The sequence below is a fragment of the Podarcis tiliguerta genome (genome assembly GCF_965153285.1).
Source record: "Podarcis tiliguerta genome assembly, chromosome: 6".
Taxonomy (NCBI): Eukaryota; Metazoa; Chordata; class Lepidosauria; order Squamata; family Lacertidae; genus Podarcis; species Podarcis tiliguerta.
The window spans coordinates 55,203,649-55,220,357 of NC_139539.1; the positions used below are offsets into that span (position 1 = coordinate 55,203,649).

Below are 16,709 nucleotides of genomic sequence, written 5' to 3' on the forward strand. Positions count from 1 at the left end.
TAAAAAAACAAAAGAAAAGTGACTTGAAAAGGAGTGTGGGAAAAGGACCTTGCTGCGTTTTAAGCTGCTAACATGCATATAGCCTGAGAGGCAGTAAAAATGAAAGTAAACAGTGCCGAAGTCTTCTTCCCAGCCACACTGGTGGAAGAGAGGGGAGAGGGAGAGTGTGTGAGCCTGCTGCACATTTGGGTTTGTTCCAGCTCATGCACATCATGCTAAGCCAAGCTGTCATGTATGCCAAAAGCAGTCAAAAAGTAGAGAAGAGAGGCCTTGCTAGACCAGCATTTGTTGGAGAAAGAATGCAAACTTGAGTTTCAAGTATCAAATAGTTTGGGAAGTGTTCTGCAGTAGATTTAGAAAAAATAAAAACCACAAGTGTGTAATATCCACACATAATATACATATATCACGTCATGTCTGCAGTGGAACATGTGAGACATTTTGTCTGAGGTGGCATAAAGCAATATGAAAACCATTCTGGCTGGGCTTCATCTGCAATGGCTGCTTAACATACAAAAGTCATCACTTAATCACTTGAGGTGAAATCCAACAGAGTGGAAGTGAGCTGCTTCTTCTCATCGCTCCCCCTTGCATGTCCCCTAAAATCTGCTCTGGAGAGGTAGCGGACCTCCAGAGCAGAATTTTTGGGACAAATAAGGGGCTAGAAGGAGGAGAAGAGAATCCATAAGAAAAGTATCCATTGTGCAAGTGGATTTCTGTTATGAAAGTGGGTTGACCGTTATGTTTGCAAAATTATTTCTTTTCTGAAAGTGATATAGAAACAACAGTGTGGCCTTTATAAATCAAACAGTCACATTTTGTAATAGACTCAAGTATAAAAACAGCAAATTTTTATTCATAACGATTAAACTTCAAATCAAAGGCCTGATTCCACATCATGTTAAGTGTTTCCTGCAAGATGGAGATTCCTTCATAATGTCAATCCAGGGTTTTAAGTTACTGATGTTAATTTGAGACTACTAAGCAGTACAAAATGTCTGTTCAGTTCTAGTGGGATTCTTGTGCTAATGGATCGGTCTGAAAAGACTACAGATGAACTGGAAACTTTGCATTTTACAGGAGCTGCAGGAGAGTAACCGCAGGGAAAATAACCAGAATGGTTGCAGGTTGGAGGGTCAGTGGCCGTAGACAGCTACAAAATTATATGAATTCAACAATTGTATGGCTTTCTGTAGACGTCTGAAGACAGCCCTGAATTGGGAAGTTTTTTATGTCTTCTTGTGTTTTTTATATTCTGTTGGAAGCTGCCCAGAGTGGCTGGGGCAATCCAGTCAGATGGGTGGGGTACAAGCAGTAAATTATTCAGCCAAAAGTTTAATTAGACCTCAAAGGTTCAAATTCCTGTTGTCAGGAAGCTTTCTGGGTGACCTTGGGCCTGTCACTCACTCTCAGCCCAACCTACCTCAGAAGCTTGCTGAGAAGGTAAAAGGAGGAGGGACTCACATGTGTTGCCCTGAACTATTTGGGGGAAGGGAAGATAATGATAACGAATTTTTATCTTGGGTTGAATCATGGCCAGACTGTCCTGGACTCTGGGGGAGTACATTTTCTGCTTTCCCATATCTGCTAGCTCAACAATTTTCAAACTTTCTTCAATGAACCCTTTGCAATTACTTGTCTACTGAGGAATTTTACGCTTGTTGCAGGGGATTCTGGGGACATGTTTAAAGATGAATATTCCGACCACATGGATCTTCTTGGTCCTCACAGCCCATCTATTGAAAATGCACCCCAGGACACATTCCAAGCTCCCCTACAGCCATGGATTGCAGGGGAAGATCAGTAGTGGTGACCAAGCTGCTTTTCAGGGGAAGTTTGTCCTTACTGAACTTCTCATTGAGGAACTACTGATAAGGTTTGCAGGAAGAAACTCTTGAGTACTAACTGTTGAAATCAACATCAGCAGCTTTATATAAACAAGCAATGACGAGATAAGCTGCAGCATATTGCACAGAAAAAAGTGAAGTCCCGACGCACAAGCTAATAGTATGAATCAGTCCTCAGAAATTAGCACAGGGGGTGTGTGCCTCCAGTGTGGCTGTGAGGAGCTTGGGAGCCTTTGCTTCTGATTTCAATGAGCAACAGTTCAGTGTGTCATTTGCACCCTAAACTATGGTTAGTGTTAACTATGGTTTGAAGTTGGCTGTTTCAAAAGAGCCACAGTTTAAATTAACCACAGTTGGCCCGGTTCAGATGATGCACCAAACTGTTATTAATTATAAGCTGAAGTGAAAGCTTCCAAACTCCTCCTAACAGCTGCTCTGGAGGAGAAAGGAAGAATATGAGCCTGAGGTTTGCTGCAGCTCATTCTCATTATGCTAAACTGATTAAGTGTGATGTATGTCTGCACCAGCATATTTTCATGCATTCTGCAACTTCTGCCTTTGTCTTCACTTGCATCTTGGCACCCTGGCTAGCATTCCACTCTACAGGTGTTTTTCACATGCAGGTTAGTACCTTGTTAATGTTGCCCAAATATATACCTCTCTCATTTCTTTTTTGAGAAAGAGAAAAAAGGTATTTCTGTTTTTGAATAATCTAGGCTCCTTGACATTCCCACAGACATACCTCAGGTTCACTGATCACAGCAGATGGAAGCTACACCCTAAACCCCTCCACTTATGCAGACTGGGAATTAGGATTGCTCAGTTACTTCCAAGTAAACATGCATAGGGCTGCATTAAAGTTTCTCCCACCACCTCATACAGAGATGGGTGCAAGGGTGAATTGTTATAGCAGCATGAATTTGCCATGATTTAAACCACCCCACAAAGGAAATCCATGAGGAATTGCATGAATGTAGGGAAATGGGTACAAATTAAGACCAGTACAACAAAGCACAAAGCTAATCAGAGTGAAGTAAAAAACAATGTAAAGTTGTGCTGGTGTAGACATACCCTTGAGGGCATAATATTACTCAGCACCATTTGTCTTACTGTTCAAAAGCTACAGAAATCTGTCACAGGAAAGTGTTCAGATTACCTCTCTGGATACCACTGTCACCTTTATCATTGACTTTTTTGTCCTGCGTGCTGTTAGTTTTTTGTTTTTGAAGGGGGGTGGGAGGTATAACCAAATCAAAACTGAGAATAATCCATGGGGCAGAGCAACCCAACTCACCCCCATTAAGCGTAATCCTAAACATGCACACTTTGAAGTATATTCAGTTAAACTTAACGAGACTTCTTTGAATAGATGCTAAGATTGGCACCCTAAACTTGCTAATGTATGTCTAAACCTGCCAGATTAATGGTTTGGGATTGCAGGCATTGCCCTCGATGTCTGTGCTGAGGTTCTGGGCTTCCCCATTCACTTCTGTGGAGAGAAGACACAGCCCTTTCTGTGCAAAGCTGTTCCCTCCATTTACAATGAATGGGGAATCGTATTCGGGAGGTTCACCATGTGTGTGAGTGAGAACTCCTGTGCCTATGAGGATTTCCTGGAGTGCAACAATTGTGCAAAGATGTCTAAGCCATGAGCTGGTTCATCTGCCAGGACAGAATTTGGTTTGTTCATTATGGGGCACATTTGTTTCTTTGACAGTCATGGACTATCCTACTGTAACAGCTGTAATCCTTACTCAGAGGCTTTAGATTTCAAAGCAAAATCTTCCACAAAACATCCCTTAAGAATTTTATTACCCTATTTCCCATAAAGCTGGGCTAGTCTTTCTAAAATATATTCATATATATATATTTATATATATATATACTTATTTATATATGCGTATGTCTATATACCTATCCAGTGTAGATAGGTATACACACAGATAATCTATGCACAGCGAGCCAAGCATACAAAAAATAAATACTCTCATCCTCTAAGTGTATGTACAGAACAAACCTTATATCCAGAATTTGTTAATAAATATCCTAAACGGCTTGTATAGACCTCTTTTTTTCCTTTTCTTTCTTATGTTGATGGATAGCCACAAAGTATGTCCGACATATTTACAAAATTTCTATAAATATAGCTTTTAAAAATGACACATATGCTACCGACCCTTGGGTCTGGCTGGTTCTATACACCGAGTTAGTAGCCCCACAGTAGAGCAGCCTCCTCGCCATTACGGATGGATAGTGCAAGAAGCTTAAAAGGTGTATAAAAGATTATACATACAAAACTCTCACATCCTTTGGATGTTTGCAGTTCATTATTACTTTGTGGTTACCCTTCTGCAACATAAATAAACCGTTAAAGGAGAGAAGGAGATAAAAGAAAGTGGACTCCGTGATCCACAGCAGGTGTGTTCAGTGCATATCTATCAATCCACCGGCTGTGGGGTTGGTGCAGGTGCGGTCCTCATGGTAACCCATCGTCTTCTAGGCTTAATGCTACACGCTGTTGGGAAGGAAAACAGAAAGGTGTCAGTGTGATGTTAACATATATGAGAGAGTGCTGGAGGGGAAATAGTTAAATAGGTTGCACAGACAGGACCCGGGGGTTGGAGTCAGTGGGTCTATAAAACTAGTTCTGGGAGGAGTTCATTGGGAGTTGTTGGTGGGCAGTTGGTTGGTTGGTTGGCTTGGCTTGTTGGGAAAGGCAGTTGGTAATAGAGACACAGTTAGGGCCGTGGGTTCTTGAGTGTGGGGAGGTAGAAGAGATAGAGAGAGGGAAAATAAGACTAAGAAAGTAAAGAGCAACAACGTTTGGAATGCCGTAAAAGTTTGTTTGTGTCTTAAATAAAATACACTCTTTTTATTAGTTGAGAAGCTGACTGAGACTGAAATGATTTTACCAGGGAGGACCTGGTTGGTGGCAGCGGATTAGTGGTGTACGGGTCAATAGTCTGTGAGACGACCGGGGGCTCCATACGAACGCCACAGTCAGTGCCTCTAGTTTTGGTGTGATGTGGGGAAGAAAGGAATTGCTTCCTGGAAATCACAGTGTGGGGCAGAATACTGGTGTCATGGACTAGCTGGATGCAGAGGAATGGTGGGAAGCTCCAGCTGGGAAACCCCCAAAGGAAGCCCCAGGGAGAGGCTCAGAGTGAGGGGCTTGGTGGTGGGATGACGGCGACGAGTGTTCAGAGACAGAAGAGGGAGCAGAGGAGGAGGAGGTGTCGGAAGCTGAAGAGGGAACAGGGTTTGCTGAGCAGCAAGAGGCTGTGGCAGAGAGCAGACCAGACTTGAAGGCTGAAGCGGAGGCCAGTCAGGGATGATGGGTACTGCAGTATTACATCTGGAGGGCCACAGGTTCCCCAGCCCTGGGTTAGTGGAATGTTTTAATATTCAGAATCAAATTCTGACATCCTCATTTATGCGCAGTGGTTTCAGTGTGACTGCTCACAAGGTAGAGGACAAGAGTACTGTAAAAATATGCACGTTTTAAGAGTCTGGATGATGGGAAGCACCTGACTCTTAATCTCTACCCATATTAAATGAAGAAGTGCTGCTCTTGCTCTTTCCTGCTCTTCCATACCTCACAAGACATCTATCCTATACATTTTTATTTGAAGGTAATTCCTAGTGTATGGAAGGGAAACCTTGCCCAATAACTATGCTTAGAATTGTAGCCTTAAAGGCACATCTGCATGATGCATTTCAGGGACTTGATATAATTTTGCAGCACCTAAATGATCCATATAGCTCATGTGTGTGCCTGAGGCTTTAGCTTGTTCTGCTTATTTGTAGATACAGCTGTTGGAGGTGATGGTCAGTGTCATGACAATATAATGAACATGGCCAATGCAGTCTTTGGTGGCTCACACCAAAATGCATCTCCTTCCTCTACACTGTGAAGCTAAAATAGTTAATGGTTTTGATATACACCCACATACCTTATAAAAGCGGATACCAGGAGACCATTCAGAAAGATAAAATCAGACACTTACTGCTGGATACACATGCCCAATCTGTGCTGTTCTCCCAATATGGATTTCATCTTCATCTTCCTCTTCTGTAGTTTTCCTGTACACAGGATTGTCAAAGTTCATGCTTTTCGTGTTTTTCCGTTTCCAGTTCCTCCAGATGAGATACCCTCCCATGCACAACAAACCAATCACCACTAGGGGGGTAAAAGAGAGAAGGGAATAAGCATATATGGTTGCCACAAGGGAGACTATAGTTCTCAAATTGGCTCTCCATGGGTGTTTCCATTCTTAATTCTTTATATCGGTTGTTAACCACCCTGAGCCTGATCTTGGCTGGGGAGGGCAGGGTAATAATAATAATAATAATAATAATAATAATAATAATAATGCCAGTTCAGGTCCACAAAATGGAAGTGAACAGGAAAACTCACTCTTTAAATATAGTAAAAACATGCTTACCAACAGGAACCACAATTCCAATAATGGCAGCCATCACCGTTGATCCGAAACCTTGCCCACTGTTGGCATCTGCAACCAGAGAAGATTCAATCAAACAACAATTCATGGACAGCACCAGCAAATGCACCAGAATATACAGAACCCAGCTTTTCTAGAAACAGAATTATGTTGCTGTTAAAGTACAGAGAAATCACTGCTGTAGCCATAATCCTCCATGTAGCGCAGCAAGTTTCAAACTACTCCAATGAGAATCTACTCCAATGAGGTAGCAGGTGGAGATGCCACCAGACTTTGCAGTTATAGCCAATTTAATAGATCTCACTAGGCAAGGGTTAGGCCCCTAGTCAGGCCCCTGTAACTGCCACGCTGATTCAGTGATTCATTAGCCTGTCTGCTTAGAGGCCTTTGCGTCTGCATGGTGTGCACTAGTGGAATAACCCCATTGTTGAAAAGGCAGAAAATTGTATGAAAATTTACTGTGCCATGTGTGTTTGGAAGTCGAAGGGTAACAGACCGCTGTGTGTTTTCACACAAGAATGGATGCAGATAACTCTTGAGGCCATTCATGCATGTGAACTAGCTTTGAAAATACAATGGGAAAGGCAAATGGGAGCTCCATCTCAGAACTGAGAAACAAGGAACACCTAATATCTGCCAGGCATTTGCTTCTTTATGTGAATGGAGACTTTGGATTCAGACACACCACCATCTGCTGATGTTTTCCAGGGCCTGCAAGGAAGAGCAATTCCTGTGTGGTGATTTCTTGGGGCTCGTTGGCTTGGTTCAAAACTGGCTTTTTTCCATAGTGTACATTGGAGTTTCTACTTTCAGTGTGACAAGCTCTCACAAAACTGTGAAGACTGTAAACCACTGGTTCCAAAAGCATTTGTTCACACTTAGAATATCACTAAGTGCCAAGTAAGGAACCTCTGGTGCCTCTTATTTTTTTGTAAGAAAGAACTTAAAAGGCCAATTGTTATCTGAAGAGAATCCTGATGGCACACAAGGCTATTAACAAGAGACATTAGCTTGCTAATAAGGAAATAATGTTGCTAATAAGTACTACCACACCCGCCAACGTTTTAATAGGCACATGGTCTCATTGGTTTGGCTTGCAGCCTGAGGTAAAAAAGAAGTTGGGAACGAATTTCAGTATTCACTCTGAGTTTTGCTACGGAAACAAATCAGGTATGTATTAACATCTGGAGGACCACAGGTTCTTCACTCCTGAGGCAGATCTTCCATTTTAATTAATGAATTAAAAAATTGGTCCTATTACCATAGAACAGACTATGGTACCCACAGGAAAACAATGTTCTTGAAGAAACTCCTGAAGCTAGATTCTTTACTATGGTGATGAGAGTTTATATTAAACTGATAGGAATTTTATTAAATAAAGGGTGGGAATAGACAAAAGATTCCCAATTTTACTTCTGCAGGGAGATGTGCAATGCCAACTACTTCAACCAAACTGCACCATTACTAGCCTAACTGTCCAAGTTATGAGCCTTGGAGAATCAGAATGAAGAACGGTTCAAAGTCACTTTGCTTACAGTGTTGGGAGAGGTTGCTGTTTCCTGTTGTTGTTATCTTAGAGTCTGCCAGGCTGGATGTGGTTGTGGGTGAATGTAGGCTTGTAGTGCCCAGGAAGATGCGCGATGTGGTCTCTTGGCCTTCTGTACTATCGTTACTGTTGTTGCCAGTTGTAATGGTGGTGGTAGTAGTAGTCATAACAACCGTAGTGATGGCAGTAAAATTGGACAAGTGAGCTGTAGCAGTAGCAACAGTAGTAGCAGGAGTAGTAGGCACATTAGTTGAGGTAGTTGGAAGCTCTGAAAACATAAGCGATATACAGTCACCTCAACAGCTACACAGAACAGCTTCATTTTCTCCAGAAGACAGGGAATTATTTCACATAGAAGTTAATTGGAAATCTAGTTAAAGAGAAGGCACTCAAGTACTCCTGGCTTAGAATACTGCATGCAATCTTGCCCAAGAAATCTAATTCACTTATTTAAGGATTTGCTGTTTTACTGAACTGTTTCCAAGATCTTTCACAATAAGAGAAGCCACCCCCCCACCTTCCAATTCTACAGCTGGGGATAAAGGACATACAACATGAACCCTCTCCAATCATAATTGTCTCCACCCATTCCAGTTCACTGATGAATGAAGTTCAGTGTCTCTAGGGATATAGCGGAGCTGGAGAACAGAGAGGAAAAAATGTCAGCTATCACCTCATCCTACATCTGAATGGAAACGACTGAGGGGAAAAGCAAAAAGTGTATATAATGCCATGAAAAGTGTAGAATAAAAACAATGAACGTAACATGTTTATTCACAGAGTTCTGAAAAGCAGAAATGGTGGAGTGTCTATTAAAAGCAGAAGTGGATTTGCCCTAAACAGTGTGCGGGAAGGTTCACAGAGTAAAGGCTAATGCTTTTTACCTTTATAGCACTTTTTCATGTCAGGACCCAACCACATATTATCAGGACAAACACAGGTATACTTGGGAGAATGTGAAGAGATTTGGGGAGCAGGAAGACATAGGTATTCACAACCTCCATTTGGCAGAGAACTGAGCTCACAAGCATCTGGAGCTATATGTGAGAAGAGAAAATGAAAAAGGTCAATTAAACATTCTTGTCAGTGCTTTTTTTCCTAGAAAAAATGGTGCTGGAACTCACCACGCAAGGGAGGGCTCTCAGATCCTGCTAGAGCACTGCACCTTCTTCCCTAAGCCGGGCCGAAGTTTCCCGGACTTTGGGAAGGAGGTGTGAGGCCTCTAACAAGATCCTGCAGCCCTCCTAATATCAAGGTAGTAGAAGATTATTGTTTCTTTAATCCACAACTAGTTACACTGCTTCTAAAGACCCAGGCTCTCTTGGATGAGATGGATTTTCTAGATTCAATTCAATTGAAATTTAGTTCTGGGTTTGGCCTCCATGTCTGTGTTCTGGTAACCTGTAGGTTAGATTACTGTAATGCATTGTATGTGGTGTTTGTTGTCTTTGAATATGGTTTGGAAAGTGCAGCTGGTGCAGAACTGAGCAGCCATATTGTTAATTGGAAGTGGGAAGTTTTATCATACAACACTGATCCTGACCCAAGAGCACTGGCTGCCAATTAATTTCCAGGCTCAATTCAAAGTTCTGGTTTTGACCTAGAAAGCCTTATGCGGCTCAGGACCCCAATACCTTAGGGACCAAGGTTTTCCCCGCAAGATCCAACTCAGACTTTGTGTTCATCATCTGAGGTCTTTCTTCATGTGTCTCCTCCAACACAAGGTCACCAGAGATATGTGTCTAGTGCCATCACTATCAGTCATTAGGCACCAGGTGAAGATGTTCCAATTCACCTACACATCTTGCTCTTAATTGGTGTTCACCTTTTAGTTGAGAGGGATAGGATGTGCCCCTTTTATGAACACTTTTTGATGATATATTTTTTTAATCTTCAAATGTATTTTAAATTTGGTATTTAAAAAATTGTAATGAAAAAATTGTAATTGTAATAAAGACTTCAGAACTGAATGATCCTCATACCCCAGTCTTCCTCAGACTTGTTATCCTCCAGATGTTGGATGACAGCTCTCATCATATCTAATCTTTGGCCATGCTGGCAGGGGCTAATGGGAGTTGTATCCCATAACACCTGAAGGGGCATCTGGTTGGGGAAGACTATTTTTTCCTGTACTGGTTCAATGACTGGATTTGCTAATTATTCCCATTCAGTGAACCAGAGACAGCTACACAAGCACTCAGGACTGTTTAAGCTTCAAAGACCAATGGCCTTACCTTTAGGTTGCTTTAGCTCATGAAAGACTACAATATCATGAGGGTTATTGAGGTTCTCCGCTAAAATGGAGATGTCCAGACCATTCAGCCTATTGGCACTGAAGATGGCTTCATTCTCTAGATCAGTCCAGAATACCCTATCCTGCAAGAACAGAGATCACAGGAGCCTTCTGAGAGTGCATCAATAACTTTAGCATTTTTAACAACCAACTCATATACAATGCTTTCTAAATAAAAAGAAATGAGGTCTTTTCTGAGTATTGTGAGGCAGGGGAGGCACACTTCAGGCTTGCCAGATCTACATTGTGTTTTAGCAGAACCTCAAGATCCAACAGCTGGAGCCAATATGAAAAACATGTAAAAAACATGTTGCCTCTGAACAGCTGCTGAGCACAGAGAGTTGTTCTGAGCTCCAGAACTGAGCTCATAGGGCCAGATTTCACTAATCTGGTGTACAAGTGGAAGCCAGCACAAGGACCCCTGCTAGTGCAACAGGGCTTCCCCCCTCCGCCGACATGCCCCTTATGCTTCTCCCCAAATCTGCTCTGGAGGGTTAGCAGAACTCTAAGAACAGCACATGGGGAGGATCAGGTAGATCATTCTGTCTGGCCAGCAGAATTACTTGTGCTAATGGAACGATGGTCTGCGTGCACCATAGAACTGCACCACTGCTCCTTTTAGATAAAAAAATCTACTTCTGCTTACACCCTTATTTCATCATCTCAGCAGTATCATTTGGGGACGGAGTCATTTCATTGCTGCTACCGTTAAACAATTGGGAGTCAAAAATCTTTGCTGACGTACTGCAGATTACTCACGGATCTCTACCAGTAGATCCTAATCTACCTTACAACCACCTCTGTTGTAAGATACCATACAGCCCATTGAAATGGATGGTGCCCAGTATATTTTAGGCCCATAGACTTAACCATCATGCGATTTAAATGACTGGGTCCTTCACTGCAGAATTAACATAAGCCATTTTAATCAGTGTCCAAATGACAGTCGCCTTCCACTACTGGCTAGAGTTTAAAAACGGCACCGTTCACACACCAGTTCCCACCTCCATTCCTCCCTCTTTATGCTGCTACTTGAAGTAGTGTCCTTCCTCTTGCTGCCTAGGGTGGCCACCTTCTTCTTTAAAAGGAAAGAGTTTCTGTCCCATGGAGCAGTGACTTTAGCTTGACATTTGGGCTTTGAAAATTCTACACGGGCCCTTGGAAAATGTTATCGGTTGTGTATGTGTTATGCATATCGGATTAACTTTTTATTAGATAGTTGTGGGGGACCTGCCTATATAACAGCAAACAACAGTGACAATACACACATTTATATTTCTGTTTCAATGGAGAAGAGTAACAGGACAAAGAGGACAAGATTTTTCTCCTTTATACTCTTTCTCTCTAGCCACACCTTCCTTACCCCAATCCAACAAATGAGATTCATTCATGGAGGAAGGCTCTCTTATCGCACGTATTACTTGCTGGATCTGACGCAAATTGGAGGTGCATCCAAGTGTGGCTGCTCCTTATTTGCCCTGCCTTTTCCCCACTAGGATGAACATTTGTACGTACATCTCCGTTTACCTTCAGATGTGCATCTTATCAATGCAACACAGTGCTGAGAGACACCACTTGCAATTTAAGATGCACATCCAATTTATGCTTATAATTCCTGATGCACAAAATCACAAGAAGTCCACTAAGAGGATAGGCTGGAAGCCTCCAGCCAGGGTTTGTTTTGATTTTTGCACTGTTCCTGGTAATGGTAGGCAATCTATAAACAATACAGCAATACCAAGTGCTTGAAAATTCAGTCTGATTAGCAATCAGTGCCCAGAATTAGACTGTGAAGAAGTGAAAGGTGTGAAGAAGGTAACTTCCCTGCTTTCTTTGTGAAAGGAAAATTTTACTTTGAATTTATCCTTCACTTTCAGAGACAAATCCCCCCTCCCATATTATATTTTGCAAAAAAGCAAAGAAGGTGATGTCTGTATAATCAGGTTATGATGATACTTCCTCTGACATAACCCTAACAGTTATGCAGACGTGCCTGGCTTACTTATCAGCAGTCCAGCTTGTGCTCTGAGCTGCATTTCTCTGACTTGTGGTCAGAATGGTTCATGAATAGGATTTCAGGGGATTTATTAGAAAGTGGAGTGATCCCTGGCATCCCAGCAAAAATGGCATCCCAGGCTAATCTTCTTTCTGTCCAAACGTGTGGCCTGCCAATTTCTTAAAGGAGAACTCTGTGGCTCGAGATAGACTGTAGAGATATACAATTCAAGAGGAAGCAAAACAACTTTGCCTTGCTATTCGACAGTGACACACACTTAGTGGCAACTCCTACATGTTGAGGAGATGAGATAACAGAACAGAGAAGGTATGAAAGCCTACCATTCAATAAGGAGCTGCATTTCATTGTAGAACGGTGAAGATAGCAGCGAAATGGTAAAATTACATGGTAAAGCTGAATGGGAGAAGTGAAAATGGAAACTTGGGGGAGTTAGGATTTAGGGGTTTAATTTTTCTAACATGACTGGTGATATTGGCATAATACTTTTGTTATCAAATCCCTTGGCTTCTCTGGCTGCCAATACATTTGATAATAATATATTTAGGTTTAATTCAGAGACCTACACATTGTGGCAACGTTTTTGATTTTACCAACCAACCATTTTAATAAATCAATTTTGTTACACAATATTATTTGATCTGTTGTTAAAAGGTGTGGAGCCCATAGACCAGTGACTACTGTGCCTATTTGGTAATCCAGCACTGCCCCAAGCCAATTGTTGGGGCGGGAGGCCACACAGAGGAGGGAGGGGCGGGAGGCCACACACAAGCCCTTCTGCAGGGCTTATGCTAACAGGACTAGTTATGTGAATACTAGTCCTGGCCAGAAACTCTAAATTTTGGAGAAGGAAGCAGTAACCCTGAGTGCTGCACTCAGTGTTAGTTATAGAATTTGAGGAATTTAACACTCTTAAATTCACTTAAATAGATTGTGGCTTCATGTTTATCTTTATGTGAGCTGCCTTGTCAGTGCTTTGTAGGGCAGCATAGAAATTCTTAACTAACTAAATCAGGCCCTAATTAAACAGTAATGAATCCACTGTGTGTGTGTGTGTGTGTGTGTGTGTGTTGTTTAGCATTTTCCATCCCTACCAGAGTGAGAAAAAGTTTCAGCCACAACTTTTGACCAGTTCTGATGCGAGAAAGGAAAAAAGAAAGATGTGACCTCTTATTACATAACTATTACTGAGCCCAATTCATTTCAAACTGAAAGGGACACTCTTGAACTTCAGTCCTAGTCTCTTCTCATTGTTGCAAATTAATGCTAAGGTCTTCTCCTTTTTTTCTTTGATTCTGATGTTGACTCATTCCTTTCTTTGGTGCTACTCTCACCCACAACACAACACAACACACACATCCCTGTACCTTTTGAATGGGAAATATGGCTTGTACCTCATCTCATGTTCAACCATTGTTGAGCCATATGCTCATAGTGCCTCTCATTGCTACCTTGACTTAGATAACTGACTGGCTAGTGTTGGTCTCCACTCCACATCTCATACCTCAAAGACTGCTAATCCAAACGGATGGCTGAGGTCATCCACAGAAGAGATGAGAACTTTCCTGTTGCTGCCATTGAAATCTACGCTCGAAAGCAAGTGCAACTTGGAGTCTACCCAGTAGAGGCGCTGATTTAACAAATCTGAAGAGCAAACACATCAAGGCAGAATTATATCTAGGTACATTTGCCTGTTTGACACTTACTACTGCTACTGCTTCAGAATTTTGGGAAACTGTAAATAAGCCATTTCTGCAAATAACGAACTGAGGACAGAACCTGAAAGTGAGTTCATGTGCTACAGGTGGAATTTCTTAATAATCTCAGTGTATTCGACTACCATGCACCATAGGGTGGAGAACCTTTTTCAACCTCTGAGAAATGGACCCAGAACTGGCTCATCCTGCATGCGACATTTCTGACAGGTGTGTGGGGCCACCCACCAGTCAGTCACCTGACATCAGGTGATTGAAAGTTCAAGCTGAAACAGGAACAGGCTTAACTCCAGGCTTAGTGCTGTAGTCCCTCAACACTGAGATCAGAGACAGAAGTCTCTGCTTGCTCTTTAAAATGCACCAGGCAGAGACTAACATCTCTCTGATCTTAGCACTGCGGGATCAGAGCACTAAGATCAGAAATAAATCTCTGCTGCTGCTGCCATTTACCATCAGAGAGCAAGCAGAGGCTTATTAGCAATGTGATGCATAGCACTGAGATGGAGATCCCTTATCATATGATGTCCAGTGTGGAGATAGGCTAAGTGAGCATGGTTTGCCCCAAACGGCCTTGTGGGTCACATTTAGAGATCCACAGACCAACTGGCTGTCGTCGCTCCAGTCATAGAGTGGTGGTGTCTGGACCCAGGTTAATTCTCTGTTCATTTATGCTTCATACAAGGAAGAGTCAGGCCTGCATAGAAGCCAAACAACTACAGGAACAATGTTGGAATGAGGCAACCCTTTGCCATACTGTCCTCACTTTCTGGGCTGACTTTTCTCTGCACTTTTGGATTGTGGGGGAGGATCCAAACAGAGAATCTGAATAAATTCATAGACCTATTATCTGAACGCTCATTAACATCAACAGTTGGCATTTTTTAATCATATCTTATTTTTAGTCTACGACATTAACTACCTATATGGTTCATTTGGCTAAATGGCTTACCAACTTACTTGCTAATCTTGTTCCACAAACATCTACTATGCAATTCAGTGAAGGGCCAAACTAGACTAGTCTCCTGCCTTTTCTTCTTTTTTAAAAAAACTGTACAGCAGCTGTGAGAGGATGCTAATTTCAGCAGAGGAAAGGGGGAATGGCAGCAAAGAACTTTTCCTTCCTGCTATTTGTTTGCTTGAGACCCACCCCCGCTTCCTCAAGTATTCCCCCCCCCCCTTGCATAGGGAGAAAAATGGGAGGACAGGGTTGTATCAATTCCTCTGTAAGTGGAGAAACAGGTGAGAGGTGATTCTGAGTCGAAAAATAGCAGGAAGGAAGACCAGTTTGCCGCTTCCTCCCACCTACCCTTTTCTGCTCCCAAGAACAGAATGTGATGATGCTTCTCAGTTTTTTGAAAACATGTACTGTCTAATTTGGCCTTATAGAAAGGTTTTGAAGGAGGCTTCGAAGGGAGCAGAAATTGCTGAATCAACAGGAGAAATTCAGGAGGAGCTGTGTCAGCAAACCTTTTGATTGGATTGAATGGACTGTCCATATATATAAGTGAGTGGTGAAAAAACCCACCTGAGACTAATACAATTATTCCCCCCCTTGCTTAGTTAGCTTTAAAAACTACAGATATGAGGAGTCTGTGGGAAGGGCTGTTGCTCAGTGGTAGAGCATTTATTCTGAATGCAAAAGGAAGATCCCTGGTTCAATCTTTGGCATCTCTAGGTGGGCCCTCAGAAAGACTAGCTGAAACCCAATGCGAAGTCACTGTAGACAACACTGAGTTTGCTTGGCCAATGGTCTGGCTGGGTATGCAACAGCTTCCTATATTCCTATTTCCAGGAACATTGGTAATTTACAATGATCTGGTCCCATTTATGCACCTTACAGAAAAATCCTAATCATGTCTACTCAGAAGTAAGTCCTATTGAAATTCAACGGGGTTTAGTCCCAGGCAAATGGGTTTAGGATTGTAGCCTTACCTAGTGTGATGCCATTGGGCCATTCAATGTTGTCCATCACAAGCACTTGCCGATCTACGCCGTTCAAGCCAGACTTCTCAATTTTTGCTATGTCACCCCAGTCAGACCAATACATGAATCTATCGGAGAAGGGCAGAGAAAGCAGATGAGAAGGCCATGTGCTATGACAAAGCTCACACAATTACTGAACTGAGCTGTCTTTAAAAATGTGGTGCTAATTTTGAGTTGCTGCAGACTGCTTCTGAAAACTTAAACTATTTCAGATGATTGGGTTCTGTAAGGAGGATTAATTTGGCCGAGAACGGTCCTACATTCATTTTAATAGTTCTCATGAACTCTAGGTTAACCACGAAGCAGCAAGTCAACCAATGGCTGCCTAACACAAATATCTAGCGATGCAGCTGTGTGATGAGCCTCTGACTATAAAGACTGATTTGGCATAAATGCACTGAGGAAGAAAGCCATTTGCAGCATTCTTCATATCACTTCAGCAGAATTGGGAGATAGAGTTGATGAATTCATAAAACAGAACCAGACTAGAATGGGCCAATCTGGGTTCTAAAAAGAACTATAAAGATGGGAAGAATACAAAAGGACATCTGATCCAATTTCCTGTTCTGAGGAAGGATCCCACACCCTCTAATGTTCCTAACACTCCACAAACTCCAATCCCTTGGTTAATCATGAAGAACTGTATGAATCAGTCCTGCTGATACTGTCATTTTAAAATCATTCTGCCTAGCAATCAGACTTCTGTATGCTGTAATGCACTGATTATCTTAGCAAAGCGCCCTAGACAATAAACTCTGATTGCATTGCATTCTACAGTCTGGCAAGCTAGAAGGACCAAGGGAAAGCAGGGAATATGTTTAGCAATATATGACATGAGTGTTCCCTCT

General features: G+C 42.2%; 1 protein-coding gene across 3 annotated transcripts in view; it reads right to left on the bottom strand.

The window, feature by feature from the left end:
• LRP8 (LDL receptor related protein 8) overlaps positions 1 to 16,709 on the bottom strand; it is a 202,425-nt gene continuing 185,716 nt past the window's right edge. For all 3 annotated transcript variants that reach the window (XM_083448002.1, XM_083448001.1, XM_083448003.1), the window contains 8 exons: positions 15,811 to 15,929; positions 13,668 to 13,807; positions 10,091 to 10,232; positions 8,741 to 8,893; positions 7,846 to 8,124; positions 6,293 to 6,361; positions 5,855 to 6,027; positions 1 to 4,362 (listed from right to left, as the gene is read on the bottom strand). In XM_083448002.1, coding sequence (XP_083304128.1) covers positions 4,324 to 4,362; positions 5,855 to 6,027; positions 6,293 to 6,361; positions 7,846 to 8,124; positions 8,741 to 8,893; positions 10,091 to 10,232; positions 13,668 to 13,807; positions 15,811 to 15,929 — 1,114 coding nt within the window. In that variant the 3' untranslated portion in view covers positions 1 to 4,323. The remainder of the gene's footprint in view (positions 4,363 to 5,854; positions 6,028 to 6,292; positions 6,362 to 7,845; positions 8,125 to 8,740; positions 8,894 to 10,090; positions 10,233 to 13,667; positions 13,808 to 15,810; positions 15,930 to 16,709) is intronic.